The 16,194-nt window shown below is 22.6% G+C and overlaps 1 protein-coding gene across 2 annotated transcripts; it reads left to right on the forward strand.

The window, feature by feature from the left end:
• The first annotated feature begins 5,112 nt into the window (after nucleotides 1–5,112).
• LOC112638069 lies at nucleotides 5,113–15,900 on the forward strand. 2 transcript variants are annotated; one of them, XM_025409100.1, is made up of 5 exons: nucleotides 5,113–5,221; nucleotides 8,048–8,216; nucleotides 11,570–11,768; nucleotides 13,970–14,167; nucleotides 15,867–15,900. In XM_025409100.1, exons 1-5 carry the CDS (start codon nucleotides 5,163–5,165, stop codon nucleotides 15,875–15,877), a joined length of 636 nt encoding a protein of 211 aa, XP_025264885.1. In that variant the 5' UTR covers nucleotides 5,113–5,162; the 3' UTR covers nucleotides 15,878–15,900. The 2 variants fall into 2 exon arrangements, 1 of the variants encoding a protein (XP_025264885.1); XR_003122876.1 differs by lacking the exon at nucleotides 11,570–11,768.
• Nucleotides 15,901–16,194: the final 294 nt, after the last annotated feature.

A 16,194-nucleotide genomic window follows, 5' to 3' on the forward strand; every position in this document is an offset into this window, starting at 1 on the left:
GAATTTGATTTAAAAAAAAATGAAATTTTTAATCTTCAAATCTATAAAATATAAAACTTTACTTGTAAAAAGTTATAAATTTCATTTATAAAAAATAATATATACATAATTAGCATTTGCTTAAAATCATTCAATTTTTTTATATATGAATAACTTTTCATATAGCATATAATTTTTTACAATTGATAACTCAAGTATATAAATTAATAAATATTCTCATGCTATATAGTACATTACAATAAATGAAAATAGAAATCTAGACATTTCTTCTTAATAAATTAAATTGTAAAAAAAAAGTATTATAAACTTTTACATTTGGTACGATGCAACAAAAATGTTGATTACGCTGTATATATAACTGTGTATATAATAATAATAATAATAAATTATTATAAGTATGATAAGTAAGCACAATAAGACATAAAAATAAATAAATTATAAATATACATCGCAAAAATTATAAATATATAACATAGATGTATAAAACAAACATGATATTGTAAATTTATTATAATAAAAAGTGTAGAACATCAAACGAAAAATTAAATTCAATATTAAAATATAAAATAACATCAAAAACTAGCTACTTTGTTTTAATTTGAACTATTGAAAAGAATGTGAATAATCGGAAATGTTATAGAGCTCTATTAACTTCTATTTGAATAGTTGAAGTATATTTGTATCAGAACCTGTGAAACATTCAATTATCTTTTCATTATTAATATAGAATTATATACTTATTTTGTATAATATAATTTACATATTATATAATTGCATATTTTACTTCACACACGTTATATATATTTAAATGAAACATTTGTTATTATATCAAAATCAAAATTAAATTGATTCTATAGAATTTAATATTGAAAATTTTATATGCAATATTTTAGTTTATGACTCCTTTCTCATAATAATAATTAATATAAATAAGTAATACAATATATAAGTTTTATAATATTATTAAGCTTTAAAATAAGGAATTATTTTAATTTTCTTTAAATAAATATTTATTACATATTTAAAAATTTTAATAAATTCATTTATAAAAATAGTATACCATATTATGAAAATAAACAATGCTTATTTATCATGAAAACATATAAAAAAATAATATATCTAATAAATTTAAGAAGCCTGATAAAATCAATTAGCATATATTGTAAAAGATTTATTTCACTTGAAACTAAAATTGTTCCAATTAAAATCAATAAATATACAAATATAAAATATTATTTTTTTTTTTTAGTATTACATATTTATATCTTTTAAAAAATTACAAAACTGAAAAAAATAATATATAAATTTTTTTATATAAAATTTGTTATATATCAAATAAAAGATAATAAAAATGTAATATTATAAAGATCTTCATTTGAATAAAAAGAAACATCAAACAAATATTTTCCCGTTTATATTTTATATAAAAATTAATATATTTTAATAAAATTTTTTATAAATTATAAACTTATTAATTAATTTATTATCAAATATGATTACAATTTAAATAGCTGTTTGTTAATTTTTTATATTTGATTTATTATATCATTAAAAAGATTAAGTGCAAATTTCAATTTACATAATTAATCGATGTTTAATAATAAATAATTAATAAATTATTAATTTTAAAAAAATTTTTGATAAAACCTATTAATTTTTATATAAGGTAAAATATTTGTTAATATTTCTTATTCAAAGGTCTTTGTAATATTACAATTTGTTATAATTTATTTAATATATGTACAAATTTTATATAATAAAATTTATATATATATATATTTTTTTTTTCAGTTTTTATAATTTTAGAAGATATACATTTGTAGTACAAAAATTTATATTTATATATTTGTATACTTATTATATCTTAATTTCGAAATAATTAAAGTATTGCAATAAAATTCAATATTAAATTTTATAGAATAAACAAATTTAATTTTGATTTTATATATCAACAAATGCTTCATTTAAATATGTATAACGTGTGTAAAGCAAATATACATTTATATAAATAATAAATTATATTATATATAAGTACATAAAATACTATATTAAATAAAGAAAAGTATAATTGAAAATCATTCACATGTTCTGATACAAATATATTTCAATTATTCAAATTGAAGTAATAGAGCGCTCTGTACATTTTGATTTACTTCATCACATTCTTCTCAATGGTTCAAATTAAAAACAAACCAGCTGAGTTTTTGACGTTATTTTTATGTCTTAATATTGAACTTATTTTTTGTTTTGGTGTTCTGCAACTTTTTCATTATAATAAATTTCTAACACAATCTCATGTTTTGTACATCTCTATTACATATTATAATTTTATACGACAGTGTATTTATAGTTTTTTTTATTTTTGTGTCTATTGTGCTTACTCAATCATGCTAATAAATTTTTCATTATTATTATTATTATTATATTACACAATTATATATACAGCGTATATAATCAATATTTTTGTTGCATCATACCAAATCTAAAAGTAATTATAATACTTTTTTCAATTTTATTTATTAAGAAGATATAGAATAAAATCTAGATTTTTATCTCCTATTTATTCTAATGTCTTCTATTTATTGGAATGTACTATATAGTATGAGGAATTTATTAATTTATATAGTTTCTCAATGTTTATTATATACTTGAGTTATTAATTTGTAAAAAATTATATAATATGTTATATGAATAGTTATTACATATAAAAAAATTGAATGATTTTGAGCAGATGCTAATTATATATTATATTTATTTCTTATAAGTAAAAATTTATAACTTTTATAACTTTTAAGTAAAAGTTTTATATTTTAGAGATTTAAAGATTAAAAATTTCATTTTTTTTTAAATAAAGCTCTTTAAGTGAACTTACTTTTTTATATAAAATAATTTTGTAATATTTAAACCAATTATAAGGATATAAAATAAGTAAAAATTGAATAGTTTAGTTTATTATCTATAGTTTGTATATATCCTATATATATATAAACTATAGATTTTATTTTAAAAAATATATAATTGTAAAATTTTAATTTAAAAATTTTTCTCAAATTTTTACGTTATCTTGCAACTGTGTTGGCAATTTGTAGATTTGTTCTTTGCAATGTCTTTGTAATGTTTCATTGCAACTTGCAAAATTGCAATGAAACATTACAGAGACATTCCTACAATGTAATTGTAATAATTTGTATTGTATGCAGGTTCTCTCGTTTTATCAAACATAGAAGTATTTTTAACTCACTCCAAAACGTAAATAGCATCTATGGTAAGGATTCAAACGTCTAGTCCGTGGGCCGTACCTTTGACACCCCTGATCTATGGTATGTCTATTATGCCTATGTATATACTACACGATGTGGTAAAAGATAACGATTTCGTTGTATTAATGAGAGCTTGCTATTTCCAGTTTGACTGCATCGAAAGAATAAGTAAGATTAAGTGTATTAATTATTAAATACACATTTAAGTGTTGATACGCGTTAAGTGCACAAGTATTAATACGCGATTAAGAACACGTTTAAGTGTTACGCAACTGAATATAAGAACACGATTAAAATTTTCAACAGAACTTTGTTGAGGTAAGTTTACCATAATACCACAATATAATAAATTATAAGTTTATAATGTAATAAATTGTTATATTAAATTAATAGACACACACCACATATACATATACTTATTCACATTACTATTATTATGCAGATTATTATGAATGCTTTCTAACAATATATACAATGCTCCGATTTTATAACTTTTATTAACGACGATAACATTATTATTAATATTATTGTATACATATTTTGATGTTAAAATATGTATATAATACATGATAATGATAATGATATTATCGTTAAAAATTATAAAATCGTAGTATAAGTAATATCATAAAATATAGTATATATATATATATATATATATATATATATATATATATTTTTCAGTTTTGTAATTTTAAAAGATATAAATATGTAATATACAAATTTATATTTATATATTTGTATATTTATTAATCTTAATTTGAAAACGATTCATTTTCAAGTGAATAAATACTTTACAATATATTTAATACTTTTACAATATATTTGCTAATTGATTTTAATTTTATCAGAAGTTTTTAATTTTATCAGATATTATTTTTTCTATAAGTTTCGATGAATAAAACATTGTTTACATTATAATATGTATAACATTTTTATGAATAATTTATTAAAATTTGTAAAAAATGTAATAATATTTAAAGAAAATTAAAATAATTCTTATTTGAAAGCTTAATAATATCATAAAACTTATATATAACTTATATATTACTTAATTTATATTAATTGTATTATTGTGTAAATGTAAAAGTATTATCATAACACTTTTTTTACAATTCAATTTATTAAGAAGAAATAGATCGAAATATTTAGATTTCTAGTCTTGAATTGAGAAGAAAAATAAATCAAAATGTTTGCATTTTTAATCTTAAGTTAAAAAAAATAAATCAAAAATTGTCTACATTTCTATTTCTATATAAACAATTAAAATTATGTTTGTATATTGAATATTATAAAAGGCTACAATGGTTCTTTGTATTAATTTTTCTAATTGTACGTTTTAAATACTTTTGTGTCATTCAAATAATTTGCAATTTTATTTTAAGAAGAGAATCTATAATAATTTTGCATATAATTTACATTATGATTTACAAAAAAAAACATTGACATTTAAAACATGACAAATTATTGATATAGAAGAATGAATAGAATATGTAAATTGTATTTTTTATATTTTCATCCCGTAATCAGGAAATAATATTTTTTAAAACATTTTTAAAAATTTTTATAAAATATTTTTGAAACACTATTTTAAAGCATTAAAATTATAAATCTTTTTTAATTCATTAAAAAAAAATAATTATTTTAATATTTTCTTTAAATTATTATTTCAAACAACAGATTCATGTAAAATAATTAATGAAATATATATATATATATATATATATATATATCTCATCTTTGTATATTTTGTAGGATAATTATTAATTTTGCATCTTTACAATATTAAATCTAAAAATGTCACAATATAATTTGGATGATTCGGAAGATCATAACTCAAATCATATATTTCAAAACTCTGAAAATCATATTGATAAACTTATTGAAATTGACAATTTAAATGCAATGGAACTATTAACACCAAGTGATGTACTTGAAAGTATACAAATGTATGATTCAACAGTGTAAGTAAAAAGTTTATGAAAATTGAAGAAAAAAAAAAGGAATAACAATTATAAATAAAATAGAATAAACAATTATTTTAATTAATTTTCATTATTCTTTTATATTTTTTGTATTATTTGCATTTTTTGCATTATTTTTTGTATTATTTATTGTTTTTAAAATTTTAATAATTAATCTTAATATTAATTAAAAAAAAAAAAATATATATATATATATATATATATATATATATATATATACATACACACACACACACATATCCAATGTAACATAAATAATGCAAAAAATACAAAAGAATAATGAAAATTAATTAAAATAATTGTTTATTCTGTTCGGTTTATACATATATATACACACACACACATACACATAACACATGTACTCACAAAGTAAATTATAAATTACGAAGAAACCTGTTGATTTTATTAAAATTTGATTTTATAAAAACTTTTATTAGTATAAAGAATATGCAATAAAAGTAAGGAATTTAATTTAAAAAATTCAAAGTAAGTTTCCCTTGATTTTGAAGACTTAAAATTAAACTAATAAAATCAATAAATAGATCTCTTTTTTAAACTCTAATTTTTATCTGAAATATTTTTTATAAATTTATAAAACAATTTTACATTATTTTGATCTGTAGAATATATAAAAGATGTTTGACAATAAGTAAGACAAAATTTAAGGAATGATTCTACATGATAAAATAAAACAAAAATCAAAAGTAACAAAATTTCTGTAGAGACTTCATTTTTTAATTATAAATATTTAAAAGTTTGTTTAAAAAGTATCCAGAATTTAGCAATTCACTGTACACTTTTGCGTTACATAATATTTTAAGAGCGATATAGCTTATGCTCGCTAAAAATTTTGTAGATTACCATGTTTCAGACACCTTTCACACAAATTTTCAAATACTTATAATAATTAAAAAAAACGAAGCTTTCATTGAATTTTTGTTATTCTTGATTTTCGTCTTATTTTATCAAGTAGAATCATTTCTTAAACTTTATCCCGCCTGTTGTCGAACATCTTGTATACATATATATATATAGTGACCGGCAAAAATAAAAAGCCACCTTAACTATAAAACTGATTTGATGCTAAAAGGTAAAAAAAAATTCATTATAAAGTTTTTTATAACTAAAACTGAAAATTTATTAAGTAATTTAATGTTTTTAATTAAAAAGAAATCATTTTTTATTTAATACTGTATTTATTTCTATATAATCATTTATTTAAGAGTGACAAAATAAAAAAGCCAGTTAAGGTAACATAGTATTACGATTTAAAAAAACAACAATATTATTTTAATTAATAATTAATATGATTTCCTTTAGCCTCAATTACTTTTTGCAGTCTTTTTGGTATACTTTCAATTAAATTTTTTAAATGTTGTGGATCCAAATTCTCCCAGGCTAGTTGTAATGCTTCAAAATAAGAATTCTTGTTAGTTACTCCGCTTTTATTAATCCTATTATCCAAAATTGCCCAGAAATTTTCGATAGGGTTTAAATCTGGAGATTGCGGAGGCCATTCAAGTTGTTTAATTCGGCAGGAACGAAAAAAAGCTTGACTTTTCTTTGCTGTGTGTTTCGGGTCATTATCTTGTTGGAAAATGAAATTATCTTCTAGTCCGAGTTTCAACAAACACTCCTCCAAATTTTCATTTATTATATCAATATAGACATCTGCTGTCATAATTCCGTTAATTTTGACAAGATTTCCCACTCCTGCCCATGAGAAACATCCCCAGACTAAAATATTTCCTCCGCCATACTTTACAGTTTTCTGAATATGACGATCTTGAAGCTCTTCGCCGTGTTTTCTCCAGACTCTAATCCGCTTCTTTTGTCCAAATAACTCGAATTTGCTTTCATCTGTCCATAAAATATTTTTCCAGAAGTCCAATGACATATTTGCATACTTCCGAGCAAATTGCAAACGTTTTTTCTTATTGGTGACGCTAAAGAAAGGTCGTTTACGTGCAAACCGGCTGTGTAAATTTGCTTCATTGAGTCTTCGACGTACAGTGCGGTCAGAAACAGTAAGATAAATGTTTTCCTGAATTTCTCTAACAGTAATCTTTGGATTTTTCTTAACTTCACGGATTATTTTCATATCCTCCCGCTTGGATGTTGCTCGTTTTCGACCTCTTCCGATTCTATCTGCCACCGATCCAGTTGATTGAAATTTTCTTCTGATCTGTTCTACTGCTCCTCTACTTACTTCATAATTTTTGGCTATATTCCGTTGGGAAAGACCTTTTTGAATATCTCGCACAATTAAGTTTCGAACTTGTGTGGAAATTGATCTTCCTCCCATTTTTGACCGCGAATTTTTTGTAATAATCGAGATAAGCCAATGATTAACAACAACGAGAAGTGAGCGCAATAACACGAACATGTTGACATGACAACCAAACAAAATATTGTATATATTAAATCGAACAAATCTGAATGGCTTTTTTATTTTGTCAATATAATAAACAGCAATATTTAAGAAATATAAATAAAACTGAAAAGTAAAAAATAATTTATGTAATTGTAACATAAAATTTTAAAATAAATAATAAATACTTCTTCTTTCATCAATGAAAATCTCATCGTTTTAATATTTTTACTCTTTCATTAAGCAAAACAGTATAACTAGGAAAGTGGCTTTTTATTTTTGCCGGTCACTGTATATATATATATATATATATATATATATATATATATATATATGAATATGTGTAAAGTGTGCGCGCCTTCTAATTTATTATTAATTATATTAATTATATTAATTAAATTATATTATTAATTATATTAATTAAATTATATTAGTGAAATTGTTGGCTATGTTGATAACATCGAATCTCCACGTTGCGTGGGCTCGCAACAACAATATAAGTTCTTCAAATTTTATTTAAATAACGGAAAAGGAAAAAGGGTTCAAATTGTTGCCTGGAATGATGACATTGATTTTGTGGAACATCATATAAAAGTAAACACTGTAAGTATTATTATTATTTTTAATTTTTAATTTTTATTTATTTATTAATGTTTCCGTGAAATATTTTTTGTTTTTCATGTTCTATAAATATATTCTTTATAAATATAAATAAATAAATAATTAATATATATATATATATATATATATATAACATTTTCATTTTAGATACTTATTATAAATAAATAAATAAATATATATATATATATATGTATATATATATATATATACATATATATATATATATTTATTTATTTATTTATAATAAGTATCTAAAATGAAAATGTTTACTAAAAAATTCTTATAAATTATTAGAAGAGGAAAAAAATATATATACATATACACTGTATACACATATAATATGCAATTTACGATAAAATGTAAACTTTATAAATTTTTATAAATATTAATGAATCTTCATATGTGCGTATTCTTTGTGTCAAAAAAAATGTAAAAAAGATAGTCTAGAAGATCATGTATATACGTCGTTATATTTAATCTACTGTCTAAAGAAATATTTAAATCATCATTATTTGATTTTGAATCAAGTCGTTCTATCTTACAATTAATTTAATATATACACACAGTGATATTGCTTTTATCGCTAACAGTATTTTTGTTATTTTATAGACACAATTGGTGTAATATAAAATAAATATTAGAAATAAGAATCAAATATTAAACATTAGGAAAAGAGAGAAAAATAGAAAGATCTATATTTTTTTCTTTTCTTGATATTTAATATTTAACTTTTATTCTCAATACATTGTTTTTATTATACATTACATATTATTATACATTTTTTATTACATTTTTATTATACATTACATATTATTATTTCACGTTTTTATTATACATTACGTATATTACATATTATTATACATCACATTAGGTTTTAATAATAGTTAATATTTGCTTATAAATCATTCTGTGTTAAACAAATTACTTACAAATAAAAATTCTTTTTAAGTTGTGAATTTATATACAAATGAAATATATATATTATATATATTATATATATATATATATATATATATATATATTACGTTAGAGATATATACAAATACGTTACAGATATACAGGGTGTTTCAGAACTATGGGATCAAACTTCTAGGGGTTATTCAGTGCAACAGTAGAAAACATTTGAGTATAGGGACCCATGTCCGAAAAAGTGTCACTACCGCACTACGGCCCTAAGACGCGTTAAAATTTAGAAAGACGATGAATTGCCTAAATAGGATTTAATGCATTTAATTTTTGCCTTTTGTACAGTGCGGTGCAATAATTCATGCGGGTAAAACAGATAGATTTACCGACTCAGCATTGGTAAGTCAATCTGTAAGTCGGTAAACCTATCTGTTTTACCCGCATGAATGTTTAAAGGTCAATGTCAATGTTTATCTCTAAAACCAATAACAGAGATTGTGTGTTGTTATCTTTAAAAACGATAACAGAGATTGTGTTTTGTTGCTAATGGAAAACTTTACCAATCAAGAATTGGCGGATATGCATTTGGCATACGGAGCAACAAGCTGCAATGCACGAGCAGCAGCGCGGTTGTATCAAGAACGTTATCCCGAACGACAGCATCCGGGATACAAAAAGTTTATTGCTATTCATCGGCGGCTCTCCGAGACAGGCATGTTTAAAACCAACATGCATGATACTGGTGTTGCTCAAACCGTAAGAACGGTTGAATTTGAAGAAGAGGTCCTTCAGCGAGTTGCCGAGGAACCATCGAGTAGCACACGTCACATTGCTAAGGCTATGAATACGAGTAACGCTTCCGTCTGGCGGGTGCTACACGAGCAACAACTTTATCCTTACCACTTCCAGAAAGTTCAAGGATTGACTGCAGCCGATTATCATCCTAGAGTTCAATTTTGTCAATGGCTTCTTCATCAAATCGCTGCACAACCAAACTTTTTACGCTATGTTTTATGGACCGATGAAGCCTCGTTCACAAGAGACGGTATTTTTAATAGTGGGAATAGCCATGTTTGGGACGAAGAAAATCCCCATGCAATTTTTCCTACAAAACATCAGCAACGTTGGTCTGTCAACGTATGGGCAGGCATTGTTGATGATTATTTGATTGGGCCATACCTTCTACCGGAACGGTTAACAGGACCTATTTACCGGCGTTTTTTGGAGGAAGTTCTTCCAGAACTTCTTGAAAATGTTCCAATAAACGTTCGACAGCAAATGTGGTTTCAGCATGATGGAGCGCCGGCTCACTTTGCTGTACAAGTACGTGAGGATTTGGCTCAGCGGTTTGGGCACCGTTGGATTGCCAGAGGTGGAGCAATTTCTTGGCCTCCTAGGTCACCCGATTTAACGCCGCTAGATTTTTTCCTGTGAGGACATGTAAAGTCTTTGGTCTACGAAACTCCAGTAGAAACAGAGCAAGACTTAATTGGACGAATTACAGCAGCATTTGAAATCATTCAAAACGAGTATCAAATTTTTAGTCAAGTCCGCCGAAATCACGTGCGACGTTTAAATCGGTGTATTCAGGTTGGAGGAAGACATTTTGAACAATTGTTGTGATGATATCATGTACAAAAGGCAAAAATTAAATGCATTAAATCCTATTTAGGCAATTCATCGTCTTTCTAAATTTTAACGCGTCTTAGGGCCGTAGTGCGGTAGTGACACTTTTCCGGACATGGGTCCCTATACTCAAATGTTTTCTACTGTTGCACTGAATAACCCCTAGAAGTTTGATCCCATAGTTCTGAAACACCCTGTATAAATAAACATATCTATTCTTTATCGTAAATAGCATTTGTACATGTATATTTCACACAACACACACACACACACACACACACACACGTGTGTGTGTGTGTGTGTGTGTGTGTATAATATATAATTCATTACATATTTCACATAATATGTATATAATATGTAATTTTTCATTGATAATTTTTGACCCAAAAATCCTATTTTATAATATATATAATACAAAGAATATATTATATAACATAATCTATAATATTAATAATATTATAATACAAAGAATATATTATATAACATAATCTATAACATAACAATATATTATAAAAATTATTATATTAATAATAATATGCATAATAATTACAATAAAATTACATATGTAGTGTTATACTTTTAAACAAATATAATGTGTGTATTTTATCTATCATTCTTTTCATAATCTTTTAATTTCGATATTTATATTAATATAATTATACACATTATTATATTATTTTATTAAATATTATTATTTTATTAAAATATAAAATATTTAATTTATAACTTGTAATTCTTTAAAAATTTATGTAAAATATATGTATAATTATATTTTTAATATTAAAATACATTTCATAAAATAGATTATTCATTTGGATGGTACTCAGGCACGTCCGCCAAAAATACCTCAATTCAACAATGGTAATATGCCGTATGAGCTATTAATAAAATCAAATACAATAATTTCAAATCTTGGAAAATTTGAACCAATGGAAATAGTAGATACCACACCTGAGACAATTGAATTATCTGATGTATTAAATGCTACAAAAAATCGCATTAGTGAGTATTCTTTATATAATTTCTTTTTTTTATTAATATAATATTATAATATAAATATAAAAATATATAAATATTTTTCATATAATTTTTTAATCCATATACCTTTTTTTAATTAATACGTTATTAGAATTTGAAATAAATATAGTATAATAAATAAATATTTTTTTTATATCAATCGTTTACATATCAAACATTCAAATTTTAAATTGTTTAAAATTATTTTTTAAACTAATTATTCTACTTATTCTTCCATAAACTTCAATTATTTGGTTGTTTTTAAATTTTGAATAATTGAAATCTATTTAAAAAAATATAGTTTTAAAAAATTAAATAAATGAAAATGATTGATATTTAGATGATATCAGAAAAAAATTTATTCGTTATAAATGATTCAGATATTAAGTGATCCATGCAAATTTGATTTTAAATTATTAAAAGATTTAAAACATAGATAATATGTTCTATTATTATTTAAGACAATTATGCGAAACATTTGTTAAAATTTTAAAAGAAACGCTCTATAAATGACAACGGTTATATAGTAATAATGGACTGTCTTTTCTCATCACGAACTAATACTTACGTAAATTGGTGAATTTTTCTTAATTAATTTCTCATTAATTGTTGTAAGAATCATAAAATGATAAAAAATTCTTCTTTTTTCTGTTTAACTTCTTCTATATACAAGAGAGATAATGTAGTTATTATTGGATACACTGCACATACACATACATATTCATACTTACACACACAATAAAGTTATTTATATTAAAATACTATGAAATAAACTATAATTATGATTATTATAATTATAAAAATTAAATTACAATGTTTTTAATATAAAGATGACTATTATAATTAAGAAATGAGTTATTTTTCAGGACTTATATTTATATAGCTTTTTATCTTTTTTTCCGGTCCCGAATCACTTCTCGAAGTATTGCGGGCAGTTTTTCGGACACTCTATATATAATATAGGCGTATATATATATAAAATCAAAAATTTTATTAAAAAATAATAACAGGATTATTGATAATATAATATAAAATATTATTTATATCTTTTAGAATTTTCTTATATTTATTTAAAATAGAACAATATATTTTATATATAACCCAGACAGCACACAGATATTCATAAAATATTCTACAAATATCCTTGAAGGATATTGAAAATATCCATAAAATGTCCGTTTTATGTTCCTCAAATATACAGTGGATATCCTTAGCATATCCGAATATGAAATTGGAGGACATAATTTAAACCCTGATGTGTCCAAAAGACACATCATAATCCGTCCGATGGACGATTATTGGACATAAATTAGCAATAACAAATATACAAAACGGATTTTATATGGACATAATAAGGAGATGAAAAAGGGATTACATACAAAATTTGAATTTACACATTAAAAAGATAAAATATATATTTTTTTAAGCAATACATTTATTAAAGAAAATTTATATCACATATACATTAATGCAATATCACATATTATTTAAATGTTACTTTTTTTGCACAAAACTATTATAAAACAGATAATTAAAAAAAAATGTATATTATATGTGTGAAAAAAGAACAATCTTTATGATCTAAACATATAATTTTTAAACGAAACATATATATTTCAATCCCTAAATAATAATATAATTTATTTTATATAAAATTTTACATAAAAATTTTATATAAAAAATTTATTTATAATTTATACTTGCATATTGCACTTTACATCTTAAATAAATAATGAACAATTATTTTCGTTTATTTGCCGGACATTTACTTGTCCGACTTATAAAATCAATTTAATATCCGAAACCCGTGCTTTTAGGTCAGAAATTAAATTGAACAATACATTTTTAATTTTATTTGTTACCTTTTGCAAACTTTATATAATTCTCATAACTAAAACTTAAATACGAGAAAGATAGTGCATCACACGTCACGTAGCGGTAAACGAACGAACTAATACATGCTTGCGTGCTCGCGAGAAACTTTGACCTCCAAGACCGGACATCTTGTGGACGTCCAAATATTGACTACTAACAGATGTCTTAAATCGGATGTACAATGGACGTTTATTTTATGTCCATGGACGTGCAGACGTAAAATGGACATAAAATGAATGTCCGTAGAATGTCCTGTGCTGTCTGGGAATTATTATTATTTTTGTTAATATATATTCGTCAAATATTTCTAGTATTGAGAGGATACGTAAAGACGAATTTTGCTGAAGTATATAACAACAACATGAACAAAATTATTGGATGTGGTGCAATAACTGATGGCACATTCAAACTGGAAATTCATGTAATAAATTTTAGTAACGATGATTATACTTTACTTGATATTAGAAAAGGTGATCATGTAGAAATTATTGGTATCATGCAAACTACAGGTAATAAACTAAACTATTTAATTTTTACTTATTTTATTCTTATAATTGTTTAAATACTATTAAAATTAATTTATATAAAGAATAAAAGCCATTTTAAGATCTTTAATTTAAAAAAATGAAATTTTTAATTTTCAAACCTTTAAAATATAAAATTTTTACTTATAAAAGTTATAAATTTTCACTTATAAAAAATAAATATAATACGTAATTAACTATTCAAAATTTTTAATTTTTAAAAATCGAAAAAAAATAGTAATTATGGAAGGCCCACTACCAGACCGGGCTTAAAAGTTGCAGGATGGAGAGAAGTTTAAAATAGAAAATTTTCAAGAAAATCGAAGGATACACACAATTTTAAAAACACGATTGAAAACTTAAAATTCAAAAATCTCGATTAAAAACACTTTAAATATTTTTTTTGTATTTTTTTCTGTACAGGCCATCTAAAAACGAAAATTTTGAAAAAAAAAATTGAATTTCGACCATTATTAAGAAAGTTATGAGCAAAAAGCCAAAAAAAGAGCGGTTTTTTTAAAATTCGATATTTTTTGAACCAGTGATCAAAAAAATCTCAAAAGTTACCAGGAAGCCTCTTTTGAGGGGTACTAAAAAATACCTAAAAATTAAGAAAATCAAAAACAAAAATTTTTTAAACCGTCCGATTTGGCGTGGAATGCCCCATATATATATATATATATATATATATATATATATATATACAATATATATATATAATATTACAAAATTGTAATTACTTATTAAAAATATTTTCATTTAAATAATTTATTAAAAATATTTTCATATATATATATATATATATATATATATATATTTATATTTATGTATATATTTATATTTATATATTTATTTATATTGTTTATATTTATTTATTAATATTTTTATAATTTTTAGTTATTCCATCATATTTAGTTGTCAACAATACAGAAAATATAAAAAAAATCGCAGGGCACATGCCACTCTTAACTTTAATAAATGGAACTAAAAATTTGAAAAGAAAAATAGATGATGTACTTTCAGGTATAATTAATACTAATCAGGTATAATTATTATAATTAATATTAAAACTATTAGTTTTTAATAAAACTTGTTGAAGAGAGTAGTAAAACTCTTAAAGTTTCACTCTAATTTTTTACTTTTACAATTAATAATATTCATCATTTTGATACTTATATATAATTATTATATAATCATATAATTATTATTATATAGTACACATACACACACATACATATACAGGGTGTCCCAAAACTCATAATCAATCTTTCAAAGACAGATTCCTGGGATCATTTGGAGACGATTTGTCCTCAACGAAAATGTCGAAGCACTAATAATTTTCGAATTATAAGTGATTGGAAATAAGGGTTTTTTCGTAAACTAAGCTTTGTAGAAATAAAATATTAATTAAACCACATTCTTCGATTAATTTTAAATAGAGTTTACTTCAATTGAGTTTTAATTTAAAACTTAATTGTAAAGATATATGATGACAAAAAGTGGAAACATGCAAAAAATAATGGCCTTCATATCGACATTTTCATTGAGGAAAAATCGTCTCCAAATCTCAGGAATCTGTCTTTGAAAGATTGATTATGAGTTTTGGGACACTCTGTGTATATATATATATATATATATATATATATATATATATGTATAATTAATTTATATATTTTTTTCACAGGATCAGAATAAGAGAAATTCAACTTCCACGTCCAACTCATAATTATTGTTATTTTAACTTGTTTTATATAACTTTTTCGTATATATTATATAAATATATTATTAAATAACTTTCTTTTATATATTATAATAAGTATTATATATTATATAAGGACCACAATCATATGGTCAAATTATATTTCATATTAATAAACTATATTTCTGGCTAGTTTGGTCGACTATACAATTTCAATTATCCTTTGATATATTATATAATAAGTTCTTATTATTATAAGTTTCTAATATATTTTGTTTTATACATCTTATATTATAATTTTATGCAAATTATT

This window comes from Camponotus floridanus, unplaced genomic scaffold (assembly GCF_003227725.1).
Source record: "Camponotus floridanus strain SB8 unplaced genomic scaffold, Cflo_v7.5 scaffold240, whole genome shotgun sequence".
Lineage (NCBI taxonomy): Eukaryota > Metazoa > Arthropoda > Insecta > Hymenoptera > Formicidae > Camponotus > Camponotus floridanus.

What these genes read in the sequence shown, in the direction of transcription:
- LOC112638069 (XM_025409100.1), top strand. Translation starts at nt 5,163, where the DNA reads ATGGAACTATTAACACCAAGTGATGTACTTGAAAGTATACAAATGTAT. An exon ending in CAAATGTATGATTCAACAGT is followed by an intron (nt 5,222 to 8,047) that starts GTAAGTAAAAAG and finishes AAATTATATTAG; the next exon opens with TGAAATTGTTGGCTATGTTG. An exon ending in TGCTACAAAAAATCGCATTA is followed by an intron (nt 11,769 to 13,969) that starts GTGAGTATTCTT and finishes AAATATTTCTAG; the next exon opens with TATTGAGAGGATACGTAAAG.